At 39.7% G+C, this 12,060-nt stretch overlaps 1 protein-coding gene across 6 annotated transcripts in view; it reads left to right on the top strand.

Moving 5' to 3' along the window:
- FMR1 (fragile X messenger ribonucleoprotein 1) overlaps positions 1-7,824 on the top strand; it is a 37,652-nt gene extending 29,828 nt beyond the window's left edge. Inside the window, exons 13-16 of one of the 6 annotated variants that reach the window (XM_046673151.1) lie at positions 728-923; positions 2,549-2,656; positions 3,143-3,225; positions 5,446-7,824. In XM_046673151.1, the coding sequence (XP_046529107.1) occupies positions 728-923; positions 2,549-2,656; positions 3,143-3,225; positions 5,446-5,556 (498 nt within the window). In that variant the 3' untranslated portion in view covers positions 5,557-7,824. Of the gene's footprint in view, positions 1-727; positions 924-2,473; positions 2,657-3,142; positions 3,226-5,394 lie in introns of all 6 variants that reach the window. The other 5 variants (XM_046673150.1, XM_046673147.1, XM_046673149.1 and 2 more) reach the window with 5 other exon arrangements.
- The last annotated feature ends 4,236 nt before the right edge of the window (positions 7,825-12,060 follow it).

Genomic DNA, 12,060 nt, shown 5'->3' with positions numbered 1-12,060 from the left:
TTGATCAACTGAATTTATACTGTTTGTCATACTTGTTCTAGCAGAGTTGTAGTCTGTAAGAGGTTTTCAAGGCGTGATGGAGGACCTAACTTTTTTGGTCAGCTATTAAATAGTCCCCTGCCATATAAAGAATATGAGCATTTTCAGTTTGTTAAAAATAGTTGTTCCTTCATTGTATAATCATATCCAAAGACCTGCTGTAGTATATATATGTTCTTTGAAAACAGAAGATGGCCCAAACTCAATGCTTTGTAAATTAAGATACTAACTGGCAAATCTGTTTCAGTTAAGATTATTTACACTGTGTGATTTTTAAGGTCAGCTGGTAAACCTTAAATGTCGTTTATCTGTATTCATACATTTTAGAGTTGTTTTATTCAATATCCTATCATCAGGAAGTCCCAAAATGAGTATGTCTGTGCCTTAGCAGATTCTATTGGATAATAGTACCAGGTCAAACAACTTTAAATTCTATTCAGTATCATTTTAATGCTGAGTATTTTTGTTATATCTCTAATTCTGGACATCAATAATCTGTTATCTATAGTAATTTTCTTTTTAAGGAGACCATTCAATTTCCTGATGATTCTGTGTAACAGTGTTTACTGTAAATTTAGAACTGAAATTGAAATATTTCCAGTATACTTTTTATCTGATGAAAAGGAGAAAGGTATTATTAAGTAAAATGTCAAATTATTTTTACTGTTATCTTGTATATTTTAAATAGGAAGTAGACCAGTTGCGTTTGGAGAGATTACAAATTGATGAGCAGTTGCGACAGATTGGAGCTAGTTCTAGACCACCACCAAATCGTACAGATAAGGAAAAAGGCTATGTGACTGATGATGGTCAAGGAATGGGTCGAGGTAGTAGACCTTACAGAAATAGGGGGCACGGCAGACGCGGTCCTGGATATACTTCAGGTACAAACTAAGCATTTTACTCAGTAACTTTATCTGTTCCTAGACTTAATAGCTGCTAATCTCTAATATTCATTAGAACCCCATTATAACAATTTCTCACTACATGGTTTCCAATTCACAGTGGGTCAAATTGTGTTGCAAGAGACATATAGAGTAAAAACCTAATCATAACACATAGAGTTCACAGGGCAGGTGTGAGTTCTGTCCACATTCTGGCTGGGGGTAAATCTGCTTAAGCCTTTGTGTGTTGATGACTTTCTTAAGGCCTTTCCTGATTTTCCTACTGTATAGCCAAAACCTTTTTATTTGTGTACTATGGCTCATTTTTTGTCAGACATGTTCTGGTCATATTTGCCGGATGGACTGTGTAAATCAGGGGTCTGCAATTCTGTGGCTCATAAGGTGCTTTTGAGTGGCATGGCCAAAGTCAGCCCTAGGCACAGTCAAGAAGTAGGCGAAGTTTCTCTTTGCCTTCCCAGCTGTTCTGTCAGTGCTGCTTTCTTCTCTCCCACTACCTTTCACTGAACGCTATCCCCACCTGCCAGTACCCACTGTCTTTCTTGCTCAACTGTGTATCTACTATGTAACTTGCTAATGATGGTATAAGGTATAATCCATCTCACAAATATTTGCATTTCAAAAAGGAACTCTTTAAAGATGGAAAAGCCTTCAAGATCCACAGGAATGAAGCTATAATGGTGAAGCTATAATTGGTCATTAGCTCCAACAGAGGAAGAGAGAGGTAGTAGAGTTGATGTTCTGGAGTGGGGGAGAGACACACCTACTCCTAAGGCCAACCTTGAACCTCACCCCTCACCCCTCCCAACAGTCTGTTCTTTTTGCTGGTGAAGTCCCACCTCACCATGGAACTCTTTTTTTTTCCCCACTCCCATCCCCTTTGTCATTAACCCACCCCCTCAGGCATAACGAGTTTCTTATAATAATTCCTGTATTAATGATCAGTTATTCCAACAGGAGTGGGAGGGAAGGTTATGGAGCAAGCATCAGGCACGCACATACCCCTTCAGCTGGGTCCAGTCCCTCATCCCACAAGAGATCCTGCCCTGAGACAGTTGCCATGGTGGCCTTCTTTGCCACCCTCTCAGAGGTGACCAAAATGTGTGCAATCCCCTCTGTCCCTGGGCCAAGCCTTGTTAAAAGGAACTCTCTTTATAGAGGTTTTGCTTATCAAGGAACAGTATGTAACTGTTGTAGACAGCTTTCCCTCAGAGGGCGCAGATGTGTAAAGGAGCACAGCTGTTTAGTGACGTGGCGCACTCAGGGTAGAACTTAGATGGCTGCTGAAATACCTTGTGTTGTTTTAATGATAACCAAAAATGTTTAAAACCAAAATTACCTCAAATATTCTGAAACCCTTTATTTTGAATTTAAGATAATTTGTTTTACAAAATGGAAAGTAATAATACTTTTTGGTGGGCTTATAAATTGGGAAGAGTATTGGATTACCCCTGAAACGTCTCTGGAAGCTTCTGTTAACCTAACTTTTTTTTTAAGTCGGACAATGGTATATAACTTTTAACTCTCGATAGGAACTAATTCTGAAGCATCAAATGCTTCTGAAACAGAATCTGACCACAGAGATGAACTCAGTGATTGGTCATTAGCTCCAACAGAGGAAGAGAGGGAGAACTTCCTGCGCAGAGGAGACGGACGACGGCGTGGCGGGGGAGGAAGAGGCCAGGGAGGAAGAGGACGTGGAGGCGGCTTCAAAGGTACAGAGGTTTTCATTTATTCAGGAATAAAGGTGAGTTGTAACAACTGTCTGAAGTTCTGTGAAAAATCTTGGTGATTCAATGCTGTATTACTAAGACCCTGTTTCTTCTGTTTTAAACTGGTCACCATGGGAAAGGCTCAGCCTTTCATTCGTACAGTGGTTAACAGGATATTAGACACCCTTCCTTATGGTTCATGTAGAAGATATGAATGAACACTGATAACCAGTTCAGCTGCTTTGGGGATTCTAACCATGACATCTGATCATTAGCTCAGGTTGATCTGTAACACAGTTGATGCAGAATTGTAGTGCCTTCTTGTAGCATGCTAGATTATTAACCATTATGTAACTGGAATCACTAGGTTGTTGATTATATATTAGATTCTGTGGTTGGTCTAAATAGATTGAGGATGTGGGAATAAGGAACTTCCACTAAGCCTGTCAGAATCACTGACTGTTGAACTTTGTGAAAATGTCCTTGTAGGGAATGATGATCACTCCCGAACAGATAACCGTCCACGTAATCCAAGAGAGGCTAAAGGAAGAACAGCAGATGGATCCCTCCAGGTAAACCTCTGTGCCTCTTTTTATCTCAGTTGTTTGAATTACGGTACTTTGAGATTTATGAGTTTATTTTACTTTATTTTAAAACATGTTCAAAGGTTCTGAATTTGGTATATGTGAAATATGTTCCTTTCAACGTTACAATTGTGGGCAATCTTAGTCCTTTGTAACAAGTATACAAGGAAGATTTCTATAGAGAATATGCAGTCTGAGTATATGTGAAGACTTCGACAGTCACATTATGACTTCAGTACCACATTGGTGGTTGCCCCCGATTCCCCAAGAAAGAGAACATTCTGGAATGTACTGTGAGAATGATCTGAGTAGGCCCTGTGGGGCCCTCCTCCCCTGAGTTGCAGGGATGGGGTGTCCTCTTTGAGTGGAAAGTAAGGAAAAGAAGGTGTCTATCTCATGGGTAGTAATCGTGATAGGCAGGACTGATGAAACTCAGCTAGTACATGCTGAGTCAGTCAGCTGCTTGTTTACAGCCAGCCTCTGTTCTCAATTGGTCATCACCTGTGCTGAACCCATTGTTAAATCATTTTTAAAATTACACCTGAGTATGTCCAGGTACCTTCGCTAAGTACTTTGTGTATGTGTTATGTCATTTACTCCTCCAGTAACCCCAAGGTAAGTAGTTTTACTGTTCTGTTTCATAGATGAGTAAACTGAAGCTTAGAAACATTCAGTCTTTTGTCCATAGTCCTTTGACTATGTAGTCACATAGTTAGCATATGGTGGAGTGATGTTGGAACCCTGGTGACTGATTCCCAGAATCCATGTTCTCTTCTTCTTTAACTCTTAATTCTTAATACAAGTATTCAGGCTTCCTTCTTGGCTATGGAGTGGTTTGGAACCAACATCCAAGATTAGTGAGAGATACTTCTTTAGAGCAGAAACTTCATGACAGAATATTCCTTAGAATCCCTAGCAGTTGTAAGTAGGTGTTAACTACTGGCGGGTTCTTAAGGACCAGCATAGAAAAGACATTAGACTTAGATAAAGAGATTGATGAAATAATGTACATACATGTGCTTTACAAAGATGTGAGGCATTTATGTCCCAGTTTTATAATTCCCCACTTAAACTGACATGTTTGATGAACGTGGCAATCTAATCGCATTGGTTAAAAAGATACATATTTATAATTAAAATGGAATACCAAATAAAAAGGTGGTGTGTTCTATGTAAGTATGAAAATAGGTCTGAATCAAAGCACTGAACCCTTGACAACCAAACATTTGTAAGACGCACCCAGACCCAACACTTAAATACACTTTGAAATTACAGTGAACCATTTTGGGATATACATAGCATTTGTACTTGAAGCAGATCAATATTTGTAGTTGTGTTAGGCCCATTGGTCAGTGTTATTTTTCTTTTGTACAGCATCTGGAATTCTGTTAGCAGTGTTTAAGTGTTCGGTGTTGGCACTTAAAATGTTGTATCAATCTTAAGAATTTTTTATAAATTGCATTCATCTTTACACTCTTCCTGGGATTCCAGCCTTTCCACACGTTAGTTTCTTCAGATTTCCCTCTACCATCCTTATTCTTGAGAGTTCAAGTTGTATGATCATCCGACTTGCCTTACTGAAATGCGAGCTACTAGAAACTAACACTTATTTTCTGCTGGGAGACATTGGGAGCTCTCTTTATAGAGAGACTTAATCATACCCATGATAGATACAAAGCTGTCAACTGAAGGCTAGTTAATAAGTGAGTTGGTTGAGTTCTTATCCTGGTAAGGTTGGAATAGGAAGACATTATGTCTCTCCTCTTTGGTTTAACAGTCTTTGAAGAATAACCCATTCTTTTGAATTCTAGTATTATAATCATGTATATCTTGTAATCAGAATAATAGCAATTCATTGTAAATATTTGTTTCTCACTGTTTTATTCTGCTTAGAAGAAGACACGGTAGGATTGTGAGTTTTTGTCTAACTTTGGACGCAGTGAGATGACCAGTGTGCTCCAGTTGAAGAAGAGTGTTTTAAAATCAAACCAAATAAAGATCTTGCCTGACCTTAATTTCTTGCACTCTTTCTATTCTCACCCCCATTTCCCCATTTAACATGTGGAATTTACACTTCAGGCTTAAATTTCTTGTCAGGCCAATTACAGATTACAATAGGATATGGTCTGTGTATATAACAACTATAACTTGTTTTAGATCAGAGTTGACTGCAATAATGAAAGGAGTGTCCACACTAAAACATTACAGAATACCTCCAGTGAAGGTAATCGGCTGCGCACGGGTAAAGATCGTAACCAGAAGAAGGAAAAGCCAGACAGCGTGGATGGTCAGCAACCACTTGTGAATGGAGTACCCTAAACTGCATAATTCTGAAGTTATATTTCCTATACCATTTCCATAATTCTTATTCCATATTAGAAAACTTTGTTAGGCCAAAGACAAATAGTAGGCAAGATGGCACAGGGCATGAAATGAACACAAATTCTGTTAAGAAATTTTTTTTTCTTTGGTATTGACCATAAGCAACAATTTTCAGATTTGCACAAAAAGATCTTGAAATTTTGAAACATTACTTTTAAGTATACTTAGCACTTCAGGAAAGGATTTTAGTTTGGTTTATTTTTTAAAGTACTGAGCAGTGATGTCTTTTGTTAATTTGGACCATTTTCCTGCACTGGGTGATAACTCACCGGTATATTTCAGTTTTTCTGAATAAATAGCACTTATGGTAATCATGTTAGACTTCTGTTTTCAGTATCATGTAAAAGTCTATAAAATACTGTGTCATTTCACGTCCTGTGTCAGTTTATGTTTTGGTCCACTTTTCCAGTATTTTAGTGGACCCTGAGATGTGTGTGATGTGACGTTTGTCATTTTCATTAGCAAAAAAAAAAAGTTGTATGATCTGTGCCTTTTTTATATCTTGGCAGGTAGGAATATTATATTTGGATGCAGAGTTCAGGGAAGATAAGTTGGAAACACTAAATGTTAAAGATGTAGCAAACCCTGTCAAACATTAGTACTTCATAGAGGAATGCATGCTTTCCATATTTTTTCCTTACATAAACATCAGGTTAGGCAGTAAAGAATAGGACTTGTTTTTGTTTTTGTTTTGTTGCACTGAAGTTTGACAAATAGTGTTACTGAGAGGGATGTGTAATGTTTCTGTATAGACAGGAGAAGAAATAACTATCTTTTCATTTGAGAGAGGCTGAAACGTTTTCAGCTAGGAACAAACCTTCCTGGTCGAGTTAGAAGGATATGCCTGCTCTTTGGCCTGATGACCAATTTTAACTTAGAGCCTTTTTTATTTTGTCCTCCCCAAGTTTCGTGAAGTTTTTCATATTTTAGTTTCAGGCTTATTTCGGGGAGATAGGAAGGTCATTTCCACGTGTGCATAATAATCCTGTGAAGTACAGGTACTTTGTCTAAGAAACATTTGAAGCAGGTTAAATGTTTTATAAACTATAAATTTAAGGTCTAATGTATAAGCAGAATTGGAAAGCAGACTAGGATTGGTTAACAAATACTACTTTTTTTTTCTTTTGTTTTTTGACATGTTGGGTTTTGGTTTTGTCTTTTTTTTTTTAATGAATGAAATTTACTGAGGAAAAATATGTGAAGGACCTTCACTCTGAGATGTTATATTTTTCTTAAAAAATAACTCCGAGTAGGGGGACCACTGAATCTGTACAGAGCCGTATGAACCCAAGTTCTGCCTCTGATGTATCTTGTGAGTTTGTTTCTTTGAATTTTCATTTTACAGTTACTTTTCCTTGCATACAAATAAGCGTATAAAAATGGCAACAAACTGCACATGATTTCAAGAATATTAAAAAGTCTTTTGAAAGTATTGCCAAACATTAATGTTGATTTCTAGTTATTTATTCTGGGAATGTATAGTATTTGAAAACAGAAATTGGTACCTTGCACACATCATCTGTAAGCTGTTTGGTTTAAAATACTGTAGATAATTAACCAAGGTAGAATGACCTTGTAATGTAACTGCTCTTGGGCAATATTCTCTGTACATATTAGCGACAACAGATTGGATTTTATGTTGACATTTGTTTGGTTATAGTGCAATATATTTTGTATGCAAGCAGTTTCAATAAAGTTTGATCTTCCTCTGCTAAATTGATGTTGATGCAATCCTTACAAATGATTGCTTTTAAAATTTTAAGATAGGAAAAGAAATCTATAGAAAATGTTCTGTTACAAAATGTAACTGTTACCATTGGAAATTTCACATGTCGTAGGAAGTTAGCCGTTATCTACCAACTTTCAAGAACTTGATCTTGTTTAATAAGGTGAAAAAATCAACAAAATGGTACAAAAGCACTTTGTGCCATTCCAATATGCACTAAGTCTCTTTTTTACAAAGGCTGAATTCAGCAAGGCGCTAACTTGCTTAAATGTGAATTACTAACTTCTAAAACTGTAATTTGATTCCCATGTTTTCAAATGGAGTTGGAGTTGATTCATATTACAATATTTGTGTGCTAAACGTGTATGTTTTTCAGTTCAAAGTCATGATGTTTTTAAAATCTTATTAAAGTTTCAAAAGTCTGAAGATTGTTTATCTAGATGTAAATTTTTATTAAAAAGTTGCACTTATGAAAAAGCAAAAAATTAGTCTGACAGATGTTTGCTCCTGGTCTTAAATTTCTAAATATAACAAAAATTAATGATATGTGGGGGGAAAGTTATTTATCATGCAAAGCATATATGCCTTGCAAATAATCTTTTCTGTACCCTAAAAAAGCAAAACCTTAGATATTTGAAAAAAATTCTCCATGTTCCCCGTTAAAAGATTTCAACACATTAATTACATAGGATGCCACTAAACCATATTAAACACATACTCCTGTCTGTGCGCACATGAACATCCCCTGCTGTTTGGAAAATAGTAAATGTGTCTGTGTACTTACAGAAAAAAACACTTCTGATGTCAGTATCTCAGTAATAAAATAAATGACAGGTTTGTAGGTAGAATGCACCTGAATTGGCTATTGTGGTCACTTCAAGGAACTCTGGCACAGCCTAGAAAAAAACGATAGAAATGGAGAGGTGACAGTGTCCAAGTTCTACCCAGTGTTAGAATCCAAAATGATCCAGTGATGCTGGAAAGTCTCCTGTATGTTGATGGGTATGTTTTTTGTTTTTCTCAGAAAAATCCATCTTTTTCTGCTTTTCTAGTTTTTCATGTTGGTAACTTTTTTGGTTCTCTGCTACGCATTCTGCCTAGTTCTGTGCTCTTCCTGAGGCCAAAGAGCTGAGCACAGTCCATTAGAGGTGGTAGGTAGAAATGATCCTCAAGTAACTTGGTTGGTTTTACGGTAGTTTTCAGTGCTACGCATGAACAGCCTGTTGGCAGCAGTGAACTTGAGGCTCACCTTGGCTCACCCAGGCATTTCTCTCATGATCATGATCTTACAGCTCCTGGTGGTTAGGAGTATAGAGTCTTAAGAGTCAATACACTGATTTGGTCCCTATTGAGCCAGTTTGTTTCCTGGGCATAAATAGCATCTTTCCCTCATGACCCTCTGATGCCTCCGATAACCGGTTCCTCTGAAATAGCCATTACCGGGTTGCTAGTCCTGATTGCTCAGAAGGCTTGACGGTTACCAGTATTTAAAACTTGAGCATCTTTTCCTCTATGTGCTTATTTAGGGCTGTTTAAAAATTTTATTGGGGGCTGTTTAGAAATTTTCTTTCCATTTCTCTCTCAGAACTTTCTATGAAGAGACAGGGAGAAACCCGTTTTTTTATGCTAAGGAGTTTTATGTTAGTGGGAGCACCACTAAAAGTCTTTTCAGGTTGCACTTGCTAAATAATTAAAAGACTAAGCTTCAAAATTGAGTGCTTAAAGGTCTTCCCACCAATTTCTGTATACCATACACTTGATTACAGGGGTAGGTTGAAAATTGGAAGGAAGATTAAGTGTCAACAGAACGTGGTTACATGGAATCCTGGGAATTGGGGTATATTATCATCATTCAGTATCGTACAGAACTTGGATGGCTTATGCTAAGAGGAAAAAACATTCCGGTGTTATTCCTTGGTAAATACTACGGCATCTTTCTCAGGTTTTCCTGGAGATCAAAACCTGTAAGATACTGCATCAAAGAACAGAGTACTAGTGCGGAAGGAATATACATCATTAAAAGTTTCAAGTGCAACATAGATACTTCACTATAGGAAGGGACATAAGGAATTACGCCATGGAAAAGGGGGAATCAGGAGGTAGATTCCACACTTGACTAGGGCGTAGCTCTGTGATAACTGGATAAGTCATTTCACCTCTCCAGGTTTCGGTTTCCTCATCGGTTACGTAAATGGTTGCTAAGGTATCCTAGCTCCAGAGTTGTGTAAGCATGAATAAGATAAGTCGTGTTTTAGATGGAGAAAGCTGCAGAGTAAGTGCTAACGAACCACTCACCTGATTTCCTCTGGTTCTCATTAAATAATTACTGAACGTATGCTATATAGCAGGCACTTCAAAAGCTTCTTGGGGATATAAAGATAATATTTCAGACCTTCGAGAAGCTCGGTGTCAAGTGGGCAAGCTGGATGAGGCAATGGGCAGTTCCAGTATATGGTACGGTAAGTACTAATGCTCAGGGTGAGGTGGCAGCACAAAGGAGAGACAGTCTAAATCGGGGTGGTGAGTCAGTAAAGGGCTGCTCAGGTGCAGTGAAATCTTAACCTAAGACGGAGGACAGGTTGGAGGAACTAGCCAGGAGAAAAGGGACTGAGGTCATTGATCTAGGCATGGGAAAGTACATTCGGGAAACTTCCGGGAGTTCAGTAGGCTAGGCCATAGAATTTGAGGCAGAGAGATGAAACTGGAGATACTGTCAAGGAGGACCTATGGTGCCACATTAGAGGTTGGACTTTAGGGAGCCTTTGAAAGATCATAAATAGGAGTGTGGAGGAAGAGACGAGATTGCCCCATGACTCCAGGGACCGTGTCAAGTTGCCTGATAACCAGCTAGAGGGAAGGACTGGGCCCAAATCCAGCTTCCTGGAAGCTGCTCTCCCCCACAGTCCAAATCCAGCTTCCCGCAAGGTCACAGGTGCTGGTAGCCCGTGTTCTCAGAAGGCTCCCCTGACAGCAGGTGTTTACGCCCTGACTTGATCCTCTGTATGCAAGGCTGCTGTTGGCTTGCCCTGTGGGAAGATAGACTCCCAGAGAAGGAATACCCTTCCCCTGAAATACAGCCCCAAGGTGGTTTTGCGTGCCTCTCTGCATGAGAGAATGGGTGTCCCTGTGCCGCCTCTTGCCGACCCATGCTGGGAATTTTCCCTCGCTAAAACCTTTGCCTTTTGCGTGGTGATGTACGTTTGCCTTCACCCACCGCTTCATTCCAGCTCTGGCCTTTTGGAAACTACAAAGGGGATCAACTAAGCCACACCAGAGATGGACGATGGCCCTCCTAGGGCTGACAGTGGGAAACCTGGCTGAGCTGAAATCACTGATGAACATGTTGCAATGCTTAGTTATGGCCATGCCATGTGCCACAAAGGCCCTGGAACAACTTCTCATATGGCTGATTGAGACAGTTTGAGCCCTTGGCGCTCCCTTACAAGTCCGCCAGCCGTGTGAACCCTAAGGAAAAAGAAGTTGGGAGAAAAGAGCCCTTGGTCCCAAGTACCACTGCAACAGTAGGTGCAACCTAACCTCAGATTTGAAACTTTTCATCGTGCAGTGTACCACACAGAGGCTTGGTGGGGGGGCGGGGAGGGGAGTTGAGGTACAGCCTGAGGGGCTTCAGTACGCTAACAGGGAGTTGGACTTCCAGCAGCGGTCACAGGAATCCCTCGGGGCTTGAACTGCTTACGTGAGGAAGCAGCTACACCCATGAGGTAAGTGACACTGAATGACCACCCTTTGGGGTTTACCACCAGATTCCCTTTTACTGAATGAATGACTAGTCTGACCAGTGGGGAGAGAGCAAATGTGTCTGCCTGGTGCTTCAATTGGGTGCTCAGGGAAATCAGATTCACATAGCCACAAAAAAGGAGACTTCCCCAGGACGCTGAATTTGAAGTGGAACATCCCTATTGAGGTCACAGCTGCTTTGAGGCGCTTTGGCATTCTGGTGTCCGTGGCCCCTGATTGAAGATCATTGTGGCTTTAATAGTAGCCACCGTGGCACTCAAAACACCTGATAGACCAACAGGTGACTGAACTGACTGCAGCCATTGCTGGCACTCAGTATGTGGCCCCAGAGCTGTGCTGTCCACTTACTCAGCCACCAGCCACATGGGGCTGTTGAGACCTACTGTAGTTGTAGAATACGCGATGGATTTTGAAGACCTAGTTTGGAAAAAGGAATGGAAATATCTTACTAATTTTGTATATTTAAATACTGAAATGTTAGTATTTTGGATCTATTGGGATAACTAAACTATGTCACTAAAATTAGTTAGATCTGTCTCTTTTTACCTTTTTTTATACAATGACTCCTAGAGAACTTTAAATTACATATGTGACTCACATTATATTACTCTCAGACAGAATTGCTCTAGACATTGCTAGTGTCCTCCAGATCCCTCTAGGAAGAAATAAAATTGTTCTGTTTTCACCCGGCAGAGCAGGTGTCCTGCCTCAGTCATTTTGAACTTCCCCAGCAATACTTAATGCCTGCAATATGCGTAATGAGTTGGGAAAGCCCATTGCATTATTTTGATGACATTTTGATTGTGGCCCTCACGTAGGAAACTGTTCTCACCATAATGCACGCTCTCTAAGCACTGCTGTCCACAGGTGGCAGGGCCTTGAGCGAGGATAGAGACCGGAACCAGGCCACTGGAGTGCATATCTTGGGGGATAGATGAACAGCAGCCCAAAGAGAT

Source organism: Equus quagga, chromosome 10 (assembly GCF_021613505.1).
Source record: "Equus quagga isolate Etosha38 chromosome 10, UCLA_HA_Equagga_1.0, whole genome shotgun sequence".
NCBI lineage: Eukaryota > Metazoa > Chordata > Mammalia > Perissodactyla > Equidae > Equus > Equus quagga.
The sequence above is the reverse complement of the archived record's forward strand: the minus strand, read 5'-3'. Positions and strand labels throughout refer to the sequence as shown.